Source organism: Ambystoma mexicanum, chromosome 3q, assembly GCF_040938575.1.
Source record: "Ambystoma mexicanum isolate Mex_15411 chromosome 3q, UKY_AmexF1_1, whole genome shotgun sequence".
NCBI lineage: Eukaryota > Metazoa > Chordata > Amphibia > Caudata > Ambystomatidae > Ambystoma > Ambystoma mexicanum.
In genome coordinates, this window is record NC_090926.1 from 1,250,189,162 (window position 1) to 1,250,207,573 (window position 18,412).

An 18,412-nucleotide genomic window follows, 5' to 3' on the forward strand; every position below is an offset into this window, starting at 1 on the left:
CTGGGTGTCCTCCTCCACGCCCTTTTGAGTGATAACTGATCGGATCGGGGTTCTCGGGGTCTCGCTCTTATACAGCCAAGCAAGAAGCCTGCCCGTCTTGTCCCCCCCCGCATGCAACCTCTCAATGTACTTCCTGTAATTCAGATTACAGAGCCTGTCCCAGTGCTCTGCGCATCTCTGCTGCAGATTAGTGACCGCCTCCGTATCAATCCCACCCTCTCCCAGCTCTTTCTCCAACTCTGTCTCGGCCTTCCGCAGATCAGCCAGGACTCCACCCATTAATCCCTTGGACTTCGCAATGGCAAACCCCCTCATTACAACCTTAAAGGCCTCCCACAAAGTACCGGCCGACTTGACACTACCTGTATTCGCCTCAAAGTAAGCAACTATCTCCTCCCTCATGTCCTCCCTGAAGACTGGATCCTTGAGCGCTTCCGCCCTAAGGCGCCATGTTGGAATTCGCGCACGTGGGGGACAAAGCTGCCATCGCATGACCAGGGGCGAGTGGTCCGAAAGGACTCTCGCCCTATAGTCTATCTGGTCACACTCCGCGACAACGTCCGGAGTGGCGAAAAAGTAATCCAGCCTTGTGTGTAGCTGGTGCGGGGCCGAATAATGCGAATATTGCCTCGCGCCAGGGTGTCTCGTCCTCCACACGTCTGCCAGGCCAAGGCCTGCCAGCAGCGTCTGCAGCACCCTAGCCGCCGGGCTGGGCCTGACCACCCTGTCATCCGACCTGTCCTCCCTGGGGTTTAGTACACAATTAAAGTCCCCCCCCCAAATCACCGAACCCCCCATCCCTTCACCAAGTCTAGCGATCAGCGTCCTAAAGTATGTAGCCGTGTCCCTGTTGGGAGCATAAGTATTTATAATACACACTACTTTGTTTTCCACAAGCCCCTTTACCATGACCAGCCTCCCATCAGACTCCACCACCTCCCCAAGTAGCTTAAACGGGACATGTGGTGCAACCCAAACCAGCACACCCCTAGCATAGGCAGAATATGTAGATCCAACTACTGTCCCTTTCCACTTCCTCCCCACCAGTTCCAGTTTATCCAGTGTCAGATGCGTCTCCTGTAACAAGGCGACATCTATCTTTTGCCTTTTTAGGTACAACATGACCTTGTTACGCTTAAGGTAGCTGTTAAGCCCTCTAACGTTCCACGTTAGTATCCTAAGGTCCCCCATGATTTATCCGTAGCTCTCTCCTCCCTCCCAGGTCTGCTCGCCTCCCCCCCACCTCAAGGACCCCCATTTCCAGTTTCTCTCCCAGGCTCATATGAAAACTAACACACCCCACCCCCCTACCCCAACCAACTGCCCAGCTCCATCCATGGATCTCAGGCATCCCCGTGTTCGGTTCTCTCTGGAACCCAAGTAGAGAACCCGACAGGGTGTCACCCCACACACTGTGACTAACCTAAACTCAAACTGGGGTACAAAGAACAGCCCCTGGAGGCTCCTCTCCCTCGCATCCGTATCCGCACACACGGACCATGTTCCAGACTCCCAACGCATACATTCCATAACAAGGTCACAAAGACTATATTCCAGTCCCAATGTTCATAGCCCAACCGGGCCCGCATCGTCACTTATCTCTTCCCGTTCCATCCGCCGTCCGCTCATCTGGCTCCTGAGGACAGTTTTGTGCATCGAGCCACTCCATGGCCTCCTCAGGAGTGTCAAAGAACAGCATCTTAGTCTTGAAGAAAACCTTCAGTCTGGCCGGGTAGAGCAACATATACTTGTACCCAGCTGCCCGCAATCGCCTCTTAACCGCCCCAAAGTTCATGCGACTGCGCTGCACTTGCAAGGTGTAATCGTGGTAAGCAGTAATGGTCGCCTCTCCTCGCCGTATGGTGCCCCCCTTATGAAAGTATTCGAGGATCCTTTCCCGATCCCGATAATTGAGGATCTTGGCGATCACAGGCCTAGGCGGGTTCCCCGGCGGTGGTCTCCTGATCAGGGCCCTGTGCGCCCTCTCCACCGCAAACCCCTGCGACAGGGCTCCCCCAGTGATCTCCTGCAGCAGCAAGTTCTCAATAAACTCTGTGGGATTCTGCCCTTCAGCCCCCTCCGGCAGGCCCACCATGCGGACGTTGTTTCTCCGGGCACGTCCTTCCGCCTCTTCAGCCCTACTTTCCAAGTTGCCCACCCGCTGCACCAGGGCATGGATATCATGCTTATGTGCGGCGCAGTCCGCCACAGTAGGGCCCATCTCCTTCTCCAAAGTTTCCGTGCGCTCAGCCAGGGCTCGCACATCCTGCCTCAGGAGGTTCACGTCCTCCTGCACCGCCCCAACCTGTAGTTCCATCGCAGTTTTCAATTCGGCCACAGCAAGTTGGAGCTTAGTCTCCCACGTCGCCTTCAGGTCCGCGATCGCAGCAAGGACCTCCTGGTTCGCACCACCGGCGGCCATCTCCTTGGTCTGAGCCTTATCCTTGCTCCTGGCTCCTTCCGGGCCGGGCGGCGTCTTGGCGTATTCTTCGAGCGTGGGCTGTTTATTCTTCGCTCTCAGAGGCTTGTTCGACATATCTCCAGTCAGGAGCGTCCTTCTGGCCACGCTCAGGTCCTAGGCTGGGGGGCACTGTGCCCATACACCACAACTCAGTTTGAGGGTCCCAGCTCGCCCAATAATCTCAGGCACCGCTGTTGTCCGGCGCTCCCGCCAGATGGGCCGGGTCACGCTGCCCCCTTCGTAACGCCGAGTGGGCGCTCGTATGCTGTGGCCCCGGTCCACCGCTCCTTTGTCCCCTCGTCAAGCGGCGGCGGCCATTTTGTCGTCCGCAGAGGTCTCGCCACCAGCGCTTTACTCGGCTCCTAAGTACACGTACGCAATGCGAACCGGTGTAAAAATGTATCCTCGCGTGCAGCCGAACTTCATGTACGCAGTCATCACAATCTTCGCCAAATCGCAGCGGTCCCTGCGCGGTATCAGCCGGATAATGTACGGATCAGTGGGAGCCCCCGTACAGGCACGTCTTTTCACATGGCTTCCAAGCCACGCCCCCGTTGTCCTTAGAGTTCGCCCTTCTTTTCTTCCGAAGGTGGTTTTGGAATTTCATTTGAGCCAGAAGGTTGTTCTTTCGGCGTTCTATCCTCCTCCACATCCTGGTAAGGAAGAGGAGAGGCTCCATAGGCTTGATCCTAGGAGAGCGTTGAGCTTTTATATTTCGCGCATGTCCCGGGTCAGAGTGGACGATCAACTTTTCATTGGTTACGCTGGGAAGCGTTTGGGACAAGCTGTGACGAAACAGACTTTGTCTCGTTGGATTATTTTAGCTTTCTCTGAGGGGTTACCGCTTGGCGGGTAAGGATCCTCCGGCTGGCTTGCGGGCCCATTCTACCAGGGGAGTGGCTGCATCTACTGCCCTGCAGAGGGGAGTTCCTATTCGTCACACCTGTGATGCAGCCACCTGGGCTTCAGTACATACTTTGGTACGTCACTACTCCCTCGATTCCATCAGAGGGCAAGATCTGGCCTTTGGCAAGGCAGTTCTCTATTCCGCAATTTGATTGGGCATGCTAAATTTGTATTCTAAATTCTTTCCCACCTCCTTGCTTGGTACTGCTTTGGGAGTCTGTCATAGATATGGAATACGTCGGAGGACCCAATCCCCTCGAAGAACAAGTTACTTTCTTACCTGGTAACGTTCTTTGGATGGGATGGTCCGACGACGTATTCCATATCGCTCCCTCCCTGCCTTCCCCGCTGCAGAATTTCTTTTGCGATTGCAGCTTGCGTTCCGCAAGGCCTTGTGTGTCTGACTGGCAGAAAACTGGTGGCACACGTTCTGGGAAAAAACTATAACTGAGGCTATGGGCGTCGTGCGTCCTACTTATCACATCGGGTGACGTCGGCCGTTGGAGGAGGTCCTCGAGGACGGCACATCGACGTCATCGACGCAGGACGCAGACGCCAAAGATTTTCCGAAGCAGCACAGCTGTGGACATTACCTGTCATAGATATGGAATACGTCGTCGGACCATCCCATCGAAAGAACGTTACCAGGTAAGAAAGTAACTTGTTCTTCTCCTCTAAACCAATCACTATCCTCTGGGTCATACTGCTCCCAGCCAATGACAGCCCACTCCCTAAGCTCCACCCCGGGTGGCCATCTTCAGATTTTTACCCCACGCTTCAGTGTTGGGAGTCCTCAAGTTGCTCTCTCAGCTAATTTCGTGTTTTTTCCTAAATCTTTTGCATATTATTTAGAATTTGACCTGTTTTTGCTTGATCGTCTTCGACGAAGGATAAAGACCGGCAGCAGAGCTCCGCTACTGGCAAAGATATTCATCCACCGTTGGATCATCGAAGTTCCGAGAAGGCCTGGCCTTGGGGCCTCCTTTGCGCCCTTTCAGCATGGCTGAGGAGAAGGAAGGCTGCAGACTCTTCTAACTCTGCACAAAGTGTGTTTTAAGAAATTTCTTCTTGGAAGATCAACACTATAAATGCTTGTACTGCCTGCATCCGGGCCACAATAAGGAGGTATGCGAGGTGTTGCGTGGTTTCTCGAAGAAAACCAAAGAAGACTGATGCAGCAGACTGTCAGTGTGGCTGAAGTTGATCAAGGCCTCTGATGTAGCCTCGGGGCAGGGTCAAGCTTCATCCAGGACCGACCGATCTGAGGAGTGTTCTCCCTCCGGGAGGAGGTTGACATCCCTGTAGGGTGCCCCACGCCGGGGATCCAAGAGAAGGTCAAGCTCTGCGACGCTAGCTTCGCCTCTGATGCGGGTCCCGATTCGGACAAAAGGTGCTCACCATCATCCTCCACGGTAAGCCTCTCAACGAAAGGAGCATCTTCAAAGAGAAAGTCGCTAACCCATCCAGTCTCTGTGTCTCAGCGGATAGTCCGACAAGGGAAATGTCCGGGGCTAAAAACGTCAAAGCCACCTAAGGCTTCGTCCAAGTCACTGGTGTGGCAATGGCACCGTCGACAAAGGCAGCCACAAGCAGTCAACGGTGTCCACCACAGCTCTGAAAGAGATCTCTCCTTCTCTTCAGAAGGTCCAGGAACGAGTAACAGACACCCCGCGGGTGTCAGCAGCAAAGGAACCGGGGCCAGGCAAACACCCAACAGCCTCCTGAGATGGAGAGGGAAACGGTCCCACCTGGGGAGCCTCCCAGGTATGTGGACCGGCAGGCTACTGAGGATAGACCAGAGCAGATCTTCTTGAGTACTGACGAGGAATATGATCCTCACAAAGGGTGCTGCTCAGACCACGGAGGCGGAGGACCTGAAGGAGGACCTCAGTCCCCTGTGCGGAAGATGATACGCATTAGCAGAAGAGAAAGTCCAAGGGTGGGGGAGGGCGCGGGTCCTCTGCATCATCCGACCCCACCGCCACCTCATCACGACAAGACTCCTACAGGAGCTCTGGATCCACACACGGTTTCATTGCGGTGGATGGAGAGACTCTGCACGCAGACGAGCCCCATAGGGCCTCCCCTCCGGACAAAGTTGGATCTTTTCATTCGGTCATCTCGAGGGCCTCAGAACTGTTTCAGTTCAGTTAGTTCTCGAGGAGCCGAAGGAGGGTTTCCTGTACCAACAGCACCAGTCGAGGAGGAAGACCATCATGGCCATTCCCTTCCTGGGCAAAATCTGCAAGGAGGGCTTAGCCCGAATGAATAATCCTAGTACAGCCCCGACCAAGCAGGACAGATTGGAAAAGCAGTTCAGCGTGCCCGATTCAGCTCTCAGGTGCTTAAGATCTCAGCCCTCGCCGCATTTGTTGGTCTCAGCCGCAGCTAGGCAACGCTTGTCAAATCCATCATCGACAGCCATGGTACCTCCGGAACAGGAGGGAAAGAAGCTGGATGCGATGGGCAAGAGGATCCTTTACACGGCAGCCTCTACCATCAAGGCAGCGAACGTCCCAACCATTTTGTCCCATTATGACCGGGTACTCTGGTACAAGCTGGGCCCTATCCTGGAATTCCTGCCCGAAAACAGGAAGGTCGAGGTACTGGAACTATTTCAGGAAGAAGTGGTCTCGGACCACGCCATCATGGTGGCAGTAGACATCGCAGACTTACGTTTTTGCCAGATGGAGAAAGGGGGCCATCTACGCCGTCAAAGTTGGTTGAAGGCTACACATTTCCACCAGGAAGTTCAGACTAAGGTGCTACATTTGCCCTTCGAGGGGGAGAACCTCTCTGGAAATGCAGTCGACGAGTCTCTGCAGGCAACAAAGACCGACACGCAGACGGCACGATCCCTCTGAACTTTGCAACAGCGTTGCGTCTCGTCCTTTCGCTCCTCCAGAGGAAAGCCAGGAAGATCTTCAAAGGGTTATAGTACCCCTTACAGGCAGGCTTCATGCTCTTCCGCTCAAGATGTGCACAGGGGGGTGCCCTCAAGGAAGCAGAGTCCAGCGGCGGCTCTGCCCTCAGGGCAGCGGAGGTCAGTGGTGGTGCCACCTGCAAGGCAGAACCTCTTCCGCCAAGCAGTCCTGAACCGGCCATCGCTCCATGCGAAGTTCGTCAGCACGTGGGGATAGATCACCACAGACAGATGGGTGCTGGACGCTCACAGAAAGGGGCCCACCTTGGAGATCCAACACAAGTGTCCTTGTATTCCTCCGTTTCAGTGGCAAGAACTACACGGATCCACAGCTTCTGCAGGAGGTGCGATCCATGTTACAGAAAGGGGCGATAGAGCCCGTCCCCCAGTGGCAGGACGGGCTCTGAGTATATTCCAGATACAGTTTGAACTGGGGTTGGAGGACGATTCTGGATCTACGTCATCTCAACAAGTACTTAAAGTCCCAAATGTTCTGGATGGTCACGTTGCAGCACATGCTCAGCCAGCTGCAACAGGGAGATTTTCAGACGTTTTTGGACCTGGAGGATGCCTACTTTCACATCCCCATTCACAGGAAGCACTGCAAGTTCCTGCAATTCATTGTTCAGGGTCCGCACTACCAGTTCAAGGCTCTGCCTTTCGGGCTTGAAATCTGCATGAAGTGCCTCGCCCCGGTGGCGGCACATCTTCGTCTGCAAGGCATCCACGTATACCCCTACCTGGACTACTGGCCGGTGCGTTCCGGGGCACAATCTCTGACAAGTGAACAGCTGGGGTTCTCCATAAACTAACCAAAGTCTTGCTTGAAGCACTCTGAGGACGCTCTATTTCTGGTTGCGCGGCTCAACACAGTGACTTGCTTAGCGTGGTACAGCGCTTGTCAGCTCATGCGGCGATGGTGCGATCCGTCAAGTCGCTTCAGGCGTTTTGACCTCCTGCATCAACCTTGTTCGCCTCTGCAGATTGCACATGAGACCTCTCCAGAGGTTCCTGGAAGCGTGATGGATGCAAGTGCCGGGTTACTTTAGGGACACAATCGCCTTCAATGAAGAGTTCCGACGGGCGATACGGTGGTGGGGTGTGCATCACTACCTCATCCAGGGAGCTCTGTTTCAGGTTCCTCCTTACCAGGAGACGGTCACCACAGATGCCTCTCAGAGGGTGAGGAGCCCATACCGCAGTGGCATGCCAGAGGCCTGTGGCAACCAGAGGAAAGGGACCTAGACATCAACATCCTGGCGCTTCGGGACGTGTTCTGGACCCTCAAGTCTTTTTTACTGTCACTGGACAATGTGGTGAAGATCTTCACGGACAACACCACAACCATGTTCTACATCCGGAAACAAGTGGTGAACTGGTCTCCCGCACTCTCCATAGAGGCCCAGGACTTGTGGCACTGGGCCGTTTGTCAAGGCATGTTTCTCATTCCGTTTCACCTGGTGGGGGTCAGGAACACCATTGCAGACTCTCAACAGGGAACTGTATTCTTGCCACGAGTGGGAGCTTCGCCAGGACCAGCTGGATCTGCTGTTCGACAAACGGGGTCGACCCCAAATCGATCTCTTTGCGACAGCGGCGAACACCAAGTGCCAGAGGTTTGCCAGCAGGTTCCTCAACCGAGGAGCTTGGGGGGCACATTCTCGTTTCCGTTGGAGGAACAGTTCCTATACACTTTCCCCACTCTCCACTCCTCTTACGTGTGATCAACACACTCGGACAGTGCCACTGCAGGATGATACTCGTCGCACCGGTGTGGCCGAGGCAGATCTGTTATCCGGACTTATTATGCCTGTTAGTGGCCCCGTCCATCAAGCTACCACTGTCCCCGGACCTTCTCGCCAGAGAAGTGGGGGGCATTCTGCATTACGACCAGGAATCTCTGAACCTGGGGGCATGGCTCCTGCAGCCCTAGACATTGGAGGCTATGCTTTACAGCAGAATGTAAGGATGTAAGGACATCCTGGCCATGGCCAGAGCATCGTCGACGTTGAAGTGCGGACATAAATGGAAACGATTCTCTGTGTGGTGCCATACTCAGAAGATTACCCCTCTGCGTGTCACGGCCCCACAACTTCTACCAAACTTGCTTTCCTTGGCCAAAGCGGGACTCTTTCAAGTTTCATCTCACTGCCATATCCAGGTACATCAGGTCGCCGGGCAGACCTTCGCTGTGGTCTCACAGGCGCGTCAAGGAGTTCCTCAAGGGGCTCTTCAGGACTTTCCTGCTGGTGAAGGCTCCAGCCCCGGCTTGAGAGCTCAATGTTGTGCTAACTAAGCTCATGGGAGCGCCCTTCGAACCTATGCATCAGGCTCCGTTCAAGTTTCTCTCGTGGAAGACGGCTTTCCTTGTGGCCATCACCTCAGCCAGGCGGGTCGGGGAGATTCAGGCCCTGTGTTGCAAGCAGCCTTACTTGTCTTTCCATGCTTCAAGGGTGGTACTGTGTACACATCCCACCTTTATGCCAAATGTACAGTCGGAATTCCACCTCAACAAACCTTTGGTGTTCCCGTCTTCTTTATGAATCCGTCGTTGCCAGCAGAGAGGGCCTTGCATTCGTTGGACGTTGCTCGTACCTTGAAATTCTACGTGGCAATGTACAAAGGATTTTCGAGAGACTTTACGGTTTTTCGTCAACTTTGGACCTGTAAATCAGGGAAAAGCCTTGTTGAAGGCTTCAGTCATCAGGTGGCTGTCAGGCTGCATCATGCACTGTCATCGACTGGCTAGCAGGCCGTTACCAGGCCATCCAAGAGCCAATTCCACCAAAGCCATCAAAGCAACAACAGCGTTTCTCTCTGGTGTGCCACTGCTCGACATCTGCAGAGATGCTACGTGGAGGTCCACGAACACCTTCACAAGGTTTTACTGCATCGACAGGGATTCGAAGCAGGAATCTCAAGTCAGCCAAGCAGTGCTATGCAAATTTGTTTGTGTGAGGTGAGTCTGTTCCAGAGGTGAGTGTTTATTGCTTCTGTTGAGCCTTGCCACCTCCTGTGGTTGTTTATATGTACTGCTGTGTTATCGTTATTCATGAGCATGTGAATACATACCAGACCCCATGCTGTAGAAGGTTTAAGTTACTTACCTGTAATTATTGTTCAGCATGGAGTCTGGCATGGATTCACATGCAAACCCTCCCTCCTTCCCCTATGTGGTTCTTCTTGGTTCATACTGCCACTTAACGTGCTTACCAAATCTGAAGATGACCACCAGGGGTGGAGTTTAGGGAGACAACTGTCATTGGATGGGGGCAGTATGACCCTGAGGACAGTGATTGGTTTAGAGGAGAAATACAGTTTTAAAGTGAAAGTGAAACCGTTTTTTCTTTTACTGAGGATTCTTGGCCTGACGACAGGGAATATACATTAGCACGTGAATCCATGCCAGACCCCTGCTGGAGAACAATAGTTACAGGTAAGTAACTTAAACCTTACTGCCAATTTTGTCCTTGTGCCTGGCCATGCTCCCAAAGCTGTCAAAACTGTACCTAATGTTAATGTTGCCCCTGCGCCTCAAAATGTTCCCACTCATGATTTGGTTGTGCCTAATATTCCTAATATTGCCCCCCCCCTTCACAATGTGCCCATTTGTGTATCGATTGTGCCTAATATTTCTTACGTTGCACCCGCGCCTTACAGTGTGCCCGTTTGGGATTTGGTTGTACTTAATAGTCCTAATGCTGCCCATGTGCTTCACACAGTGCCCATTTGTGATTTGGTTGTGCCCAATATTCCTAATGCTGCCCCTGCGCTTCACAATGTGCCCATTTGTGATTTGGGTGTGCCCAATATTCCTAATGCTGCCCCGCGCTTCACAATGTGCCCATTTGTGATTTGGTTGTGCCCAATATTTCCAATGCACCTAATATAGTCCCCACACTTGGTGATGCTCCGACCCGTGTTAGGAAATGCCCCTGCCACTAACCTCACTACTAATGTGATTGACAATATTAACCTCTCCACTGCCCACATCAGCCTTAATAGCACTACCTCTAATGATCCTACATCACATCACTACACCCTCCTCGTGGTCATGAAGACCACTCTCCCATCTCTCCAAAGATATGGATATAAGTGCTCCAGAACTTCCATCCAGAGCATGCAGGGTTAATGCCAGCACACCCAAACCCCCTGAACCATTTCTCAATTTAGCCATGGTCAATGCCTGCTCGCTACCTGCCCATGCTCTTGACATCCACCACCCCCCTGTCCACAGGTAATCTGGATGTCCTCGCTGTCACCGAAACATGGCTGCAAGCAGCATCAGGTCCTTCCATAGCCCTTGCCATCCCAGCCAGGCTATGCCATTTTCAGAAGCGACAGACAGAACGTCAGAGGGGGCGGAGTTGCCCTCATAGCCAACCTACGTTATGTTGTGTGCTTATATCGCGCTGGCAGCCCGCAAGCATCAGGGCGCTGGTAACATACAACAATACTGGACATACATGGGACACACTGTAAGCATTCGGATGGACTCTCTAATTATTGCATGGGTATCGTCACTTGAAGTACCTTGAGGTCCACTGCTCATTGGACCTCTCAACTCCTTGCTCACTGAGAACTGTTAATCCTGTCACTGAAACTGACCACCTCTCCTACCAACGCTATCACAGCCCATGCCATCTACTTCCCACCAGGCCCCTTCCTGTCCTTTGAGGAAGACCGACTTCAGACACTAGGAGTCAATATAAAGCCTACCTCAAAAGTGATCCTCCTGGGAAACCTAAACCTAGGCCTTAATGACCACACGAACCTCCAAGCAGTCTTGCTAGCGAACTCACTGACTGCCCTTGGCTTCAGTCATCGTATCTGCAATTCCACCCATGCTAAAGGCTGTACTCTGGATTGGCTAGCATACCTTAACTTCCTTATCTCCGTCAAGTCTGACACTCCATGCCCGTGGCCAGACCACCACATCATTGCATTAACGGTCCCCATTGGCCTGCATACCAAACCCCCCCACCAGGCTGTTGCCACCGTCTCTGGGGTGCAGCCCCCTGCAAGCTAACTAAAGATCGCCTCCTACCATTTCTTGATGCCTTTAAACAGGAGAACCTTGACACACATGACCCAAGGTCTCTAGCAAATCTTAACACCAAAACGCTGACCATCGCAGTTGACACCATCGCTCCTCTAGCCCACAAATCAGTAGGTCATATCAACTCCTAGTTCACCCCTGTCCTCCTGGAACTTAGAACCAAGAAAAGACTTGCAGAAACCGGCTGGAAACATACTCCCTCCGACGTCTGTAAGCTGGTGTTCAGAGCTTTCCAAGCAGTATGCCAAAATCTGTTCAATCTGATACCAAATAACTATTCTCGATCTTTGGGGAACTAGAAGCCCCCCCCCCCTCCTTACCCTCCACCATGGCCAAAGACTCAGCTTGGGGCACCAACATACAGAATGCCATGCTGCTAAAAACTGACATGCTTCACAAAAACATACTCACCAGACAAGCCAGTCTAAAGCTTACAATGCTGGCCACCGAAGGCACCTACACCCCCTCCTGTAATACCAAATTAACCCAACTGTTTTGCTTCAATAACATCACAGAACAAGAAACCTTACACATCCTAAAAGGCTTAAAACCGTCACGATTCAATGGGGATGTATGTCCGGTCCCCCTCATCGAAGACTGTGCAGAAGCACTAGCACCATTTATCACAGCATTTATCAACTCGTCTTTCCCGACTTGCCTGGTACCGTCCAGCCTCAAAGAAGCCTGGGTTCTCCCCCTTCTAAAAAAAACATCACTTTACCCTGCCTCACCCAACAGCTACCGGACCATCACCACAGTCCCCTTCCTACTAAAAATACTTGACAGAACAGCATATGTCCAAATTCAACATCACCTAGAAGCTAACCATTTCCTTTGAGTCCGACAATCGGGCTTCCGGCCAGGAGACAGCAGAGTTGCCACTCCTAGACCTCAAAAACCAGATTGACGAAATTAAGGACAAGGAAAAACCTGCCTTGCTTCTCCTCCTTGACCTCTCGACGGCCTTTGACATAGTTGACCACAATATTCTTTGCCACCACCTCACCACTGCAGCCTCCCTCGCACCGGAAGCGGCATCCCGGATCACCTCCTTCCAGGAAGGTAGTGCAATGAAAGTGATGCCCGAAAACGCCAGTGCCGCCCCTCACCTATCACTTGTGGAGTATCTCAAGGGTCATGTGTCTCCCCCACGCTAGATAACATGTTCACGAAGTCGCTCTTCGACCTCTTGGACTCTCTCAGTATAGCATACACCATCTATGCATCCAAGAATGGGATGGAGACAGCCTTGTTGACGGTATGGGACGAGTTGCTTCAGGCAGGCGTGCTCGACCTATCTGCCGCCTTTGATACGGTGGACCATGGGATCTTGTTAGACCGTCTGAAAAATCTTGTGGATGTAGACACCTACGCCCTTGACTGGTTTACCTAATTTCTTACTGGGCTTAAACAATGTGTACAAACGGGTGGTTTTCTCCTTCAGTGTTGTGGCGTCCCACAGGGATCAGCACTTTCTCCACTTTTATTTAATATATATCTTTGCGCTCTAATTGTCAGGGTCCGGCTTGACTGAATTCCACAGGAGCTAATGCTGGCCCCACAGACCCTCACCAGGAGTTCACCTCTAAACCCTGAACTAAAAGCTGAGCTGAGAACCTCAAGAAAGGGAAAGGGGATTTTGGATAAAATAACAACTGAGACACTGCAGCCCTGCAACCTTCTGGTAGGCTCTGGTATCTGTAGTAAACAAATACACTTGGTTACTTATACATTAGTGTACACCTTTTTCTCTAAATTATTTTTAAAACAAACTAACTTCTTTACCTCTTATACCTCTGTTTAAGACTTAGAGGTTAATTATCTGTATGGAATATCTTGTAAACTGTTGTAATGTTTTAGTGCATATTGTCACTAGCCATTCCAGTCTCTTTAATATCCTAAAGAAAAATTACTCTTGAAAACACCTTACAACCTTAGATATTCTTCTTTGACTTTTAAGTTCATTTTACTCCAGTAGGTTCGAATTTTCAAATACTCTTGAGAAATGCAGTCTTTCTTGAAGTATTGAATTCTCTTTTGTGTGAAAATTGCATTAAGTAAAAACTCAAACTTTCTTGAATGCTACTGCTTCTTCTGCATGTGAATCTTTTCTTTGTTACACATATGAATATATAGTTACTTTCTTGAAATAACGTATTCACTTTCTGCAACCATGCGATTAACATGCAAAATCACAAGACGTGAGAAATTGTCCTCGCGACAAAAACGTACACGCGCACCTTATAAATACACGCGCACCTTAACAAATGCACGCACATGTTAACAAATTCACGTGTACGTGAAACACGCGCTCGCACTGAAAAACTATGCGCGCTAGTTCAAATGGAGCCGCGCTCTATCGCCAATCGAACCCGTGCTACTACTTGCGACGTCTCTCACGTGAAAATAGTTCACACGCCAAAAACAACTTGCGCTCAATAAAAATGGACTCGCGCTCTATCGCAATCCAACACGCGCTCTCATACGTAACGTCACTCACGTGAAAAATGTACACGCGCTAAAAATCACCCGCGCTCAGTTAATATGGACTCGCGCTCTATCGCAATCCTACACGCGCTCTCATACGCACGCGCTCCCAACGACGTTGCTGAAGACACGAAGACTTGCGCGCACGTTAAACAGTCTTGAAACACTTTTCACGCTATTAACAACTTTCAAACGTGCGCGCACAGTCGTTTCTATTATTTTCCATATTGTATATAAACTGTAAACGTTTTCTCTTATAGTAAACTTTAAACTTCTAAACTCTTCACTTTGAGAATCTTTAAGCTTTTAAAAGGAACAATCCCACCTGATGTCTTCTTGATCACTCTGGCTCAGCAACGATTTTCTCACTTCTTTAGTAAATCTTCTGAACTCTGAAAGGCCTTAACTAATGTGCAACCAGCCACTGAATTACTTTGGATGAAAGGCAGTTTGGAATCTTGCTCACCTCCCAAGAATCCAACCCATTATCCTATCCCCCAATCAGACAAACCAAACATACTATTGTTCCTTAAACCAATCAGATTAAGTTTCTTTCTCTCCATCTTGACTTGGGCAACCACATTGTTAATTTTATGTACATACTCTTCCTGATTACTACTCCAGCCAGACCTGACACTAATGTAGATTCTGGAGAAATATCATCTTCGATTTCAATCCTACGCTGATGATACTCCGTTCCAAATTAGGCTTGATGACATGGAAGACACCATTGCTCTGGTGAGCAACTGCCTGGAAGAAATAGGGATGTGGATGGGGAAAAAACTGGCTGCAACTTAACCCAAATAAAACTGAAGTTTATCTTATTTTGTCCCAAACACTTGTTTGAGGGAAAACGCTGCCCCCCAGCTCGCCAGTTCTTGGGCACCAGCCTTAAATATGCTACTAAGATAATAAATATTGGCTGTATCTGGCAGAGTGATCTGGCTGTAATGGTCAGGTCTCAGCCAAAATACAGTCAGTTTTCAACAACATCCGTCTTCTACATCAAGCATTACCCTATGTACCTGACACCGACCGTGCAATGGTTGTGGGCACTCTAGTCAACTCTAAATTTGATTACTGTAATGGACTCCTGGCCAGAGCTCCGGCCCACACAGATTCACCGCTTACAAAAAGCTCAAAACGCAGGGGTAAGACTGGTCTTTGGTGTTGCCAACAATATGCCAATTTCAGGCCTTCTCCGGTCACTGCACTGGCTAGCGGTGGAAGACCGCATACAATTCTAAATTGGGTGCCTTGTGTACAAATGTATCAATGGGCTGTTGCCAATTAATTCAATAAATAAACTGAAGCAGTATCACCCAACCCGGGGCCTTAAGGTCGGAAGATTAATGTTTACTCACTATTCCTAGTACCAAATGTGTTTCAAGAGGAGACCATAGTTTTTCAGTTGCTGGACCAAGATTATGGAATATAGCCTTCCACTGAACTTAAGAAGGGCAAATTCCTTATCAATTTTTGGAGCAAGCTTAAAGACCTACTTGTTCAGGTAGGTAGGGTTATTTCATGGCTCTCTATGAATTTCATTGGCATCACTATCTACTTATAACGCTGATCTCTGCTTCTGAGCTTATGGTTCCAACTGCGCCAGGATACGATTTAGTTTGTTGTGTGCACGATATAAATAATTCAAATCAAATTCAAATCCTCTATGCCGATGACAAACACATTTTCCTCCCCCTCTATGGCAACTACACCGACAACACGGTCACTCTGAGCTCAGCCTACGCAACCATCCAAGCCTAGATGGCGACACATGGCCTCTGTCTCAACGATGAGAAGACAGAACTCCTTGTTGGACTTTCTTCTGTGTTAAATAACTTTACTCTAAATACTCCGCTTTCATTATCAATGGCACCATGATCTTAGTGTCCCCAGCAGTCAAAACCCTAGGGGTCTACTAAGATGCAATCCTTTCCCTGACAAGACAAGTAAATGCCATCTCATCCTCTGCGGCATACTCCACCAAACTGCTAAATGCTGCCAGACCCTTCCTCTCCCATGACAGCTGCCTACCTATTGCACACTGTTATCAGCGCCAAGCTCGACTAGTGTAATGTACTTTTCACAGGTACTTCTGCACACAATATAGAAAAATATCAGACCATCCGAAACACCGCTCTCTCTGCGGCATACTCCACCAAACTGCTAAATGCTGCCAGACCCTTCCTCTCCCATGACAGCTGCCTACCTATTGCACACAGTTATCAGCGCCAAGCTCGACTAGTGTAATGTACTTTTCACAGGTACTTCTGCACACAATATACAAAAATATCAGACCATCCGAAACACCGCTCTGCGAGCGGTCTTGAACATCCCCAGACGTGAGCACATGTCAGCCATACGAAGGGGAGTACACTGTCTCCCAATCATAGAAAGAATCGCGTTCAAAATACCCACAATCACGCACGTGCATATCTACAAATCTGCCCTGTCTTACTTGCCCCAGTACATTTTAAAGACCCACTCATCTGGGCCTACCAGAACCCCATACACCCATAGACTTACCCAACCCAAGTTTAAGCGTGTCAAGGCTCGAGGCACAAGCTTTCCAGTCATTGCAGCCAAACAGTGGAATTTACTCCCCCATGCTCTGAGGGCAGAGGAATCCTTCTGGGATTTCTGTAAAGCCCTCAAAACCTGGCTGTTTTCCTAAATTCTTGTATCCTATGACACTCATCCCCTCAGGATTCTATGTTATGTATATTCTAATGTAACCCGTTTTCTCTGGATGTAACTGTATGCAACTTGATTCCTTGATAGTGCCTAAATGCCTGAGGGCATGTGTGAGCTCTACAAATGAAAAAAAGAAAGTTCTCATCTAGCTAGGAGGAAAATGGGGCCTAGTGCTCTAGAGTCACATGTCCCAATGCACATCAGAAGTATAGGAGTCTTTTTAAGAGTGTAAAGAAGAGTTGCCAAAGCCAACAGGCAGTTGGTAATTGTCCCACAGTTAGATAACTATTAAAGTTCTTAGAAGACCCTCTCCCAATCCGACCACCTTAGCGCAAGACCAGCGAAGGATACCGGACCAGTACGCCACGGTTCATGGTTACCCCCCACACCTCCCCCTAGCCTCTAAAGAGAGAGAGCCTCCCGAGCCGATGTTGAAAGAACCTGAATATATGTCCAGGTTACCCGTAAATACATTTGTTACTTTGATACACAGGAAACATGTTGTGGGGGGACATAATGTATATGCCAGCCACAGGGAATCAAAGAGGATATTTTGATAGGGAGCAAATTAAAGGTGGCTAGAGCATTAGAAACGTGCTTTATTTTTATGAACCTCGAATATGTAGTATACAACTATGTTCTAGATTTGATGCAACTTGTGAGTAGTATACAGGCAGACCAGCGAAGAGCGGCTTCCCATAGGCTGAGCAAGAATCAATGAGGGTGGAAGGGAGGTGGATTTCAGTGTGCTTACATGGAAGAAACGGGCCTCTTTAGTTTTAAGGATGTGGGTTGAAGAGGCAAGTGAGGGTCAAGCAGAAGCCTAGATTCTCGATTGGATTTGAAGAGTGAGCGATATCTCTAAATACAGATAACTAGAGCTTTTTGATATTGAATAAAAGTTGAAATCGAACCATTAGATGGTCCAATAATGTCATGATACAGGGTAATAAAGTTACTTCATTTTCATGGATTTGCCAAAAACACTCGCCTGCTCTTGAAGTTGTGACAGCTGCTGCCTTTGCTCTGCCATCTGCTGCTGCTGGTGCTGTACAATGTCCATCAGGAATCGCAAGGTGAGGTTCTGCTGCTCCGTCTGTGTCTGGGATGTGGAGGGCACATATGTAGGAGTAACGGGGAGAAACGGAAAGAGAAGATGGTTGAGTTAAACATCATACGATCAAGGGTGATCATTCAAAGAAGGGTTCCATGTCTTGGCTTTGCATGTAATTACTGTGTGGGTCTTTTCCACACAGTAATTAGCATTGTAGTCTTTTCCCTCGCTGTCCAGTCCCACCCATTCCCTCTTCCTAAATTGGGGGTTGTCCCACTTCACCCAAATCTCTTCCCCACGCACCCAGAAAAGGGTGGTTCCATCCCTCCTTTAACGCTTTAGTGCTTCCCTGTCCCTTAAGATCACCCCTTCATCAATGCTGCACACATTTACTGTCCCCGCCTCCTACCACCCCTGCTCATTACCTATCTCTCTGTTTGCCATTTCCGTGTCCCTACCTTCAAGCGTGACAAGTATGATGCTCTCCGCTGCTTAGCTGGCCTCCACTCTCCGTTTAGTCGCAGCTCCAGCTTTCTGACATGCCGCTCAAGGGCCTGATGGCCCTCCAACACCTCATCGAAAGCCTTGCGTATGTCTGCTGATTGGCGCTGAATTGACTTCTCTTCCGTCTGTTAGAAAGAAGCAGTGTTAATATGTTTTCTGCCTAGTTAGACATTTGCTACATCTGCAGAGCACGAAACGGTTTAGAATGGCAAGTTTCAAGTTTATTTCATCACGTTTCAGCCTCGTTTCAGTGTTTTGATATTGTGAGAAACCTGAAGGCACCCTTGCAACTACTCCCCAGGAATCGTCGGTTCAGGTGGC

The 18,412-nt window shown here is 49.9% G+C and overlaps 2 protein-coding genes across 9 annotated transcripts in view; one reads left to right on the top strand and one right to left on the bottom strand.

Moving 5' to 3' along the window:
- DOCK6 (dedicator of cytokinesis 6) overlaps window positions 1-18,412 on the top strand; it is a 1,219,180-nt gene that overhangs the window by 357,862 nt on the left and 842,906 nt on the right. The window lies entirely within an intron of this gene.
- ANGPTL8 (angiopoietin like 8) overlaps window positions 1-18,412 on the bottom strand; it is a 68,805-nt gene that overhangs the window by 20,130 nt on the left and 30,263 nt on the right. For all 3 annotated transcript variants that reach the window (XM_069604237.1, XM_069604239.1, XM_069604238.1), the window contains exons 2-3: window positions 18,046-18,216; window positions 17,525-17,635 (exon numbers count right to left, since the gene is read on the bottom strand). In XM_069604237.1, the coding sequence (XP_069460338.1) occupies window positions 17,525-17,635; window positions 18,046-18,216 (282 nt within the window). The remainder of the gene's footprint in view (window positions 1-17,524; window positions 17,636-18,045; window positions 18,217-18,412) is intronic.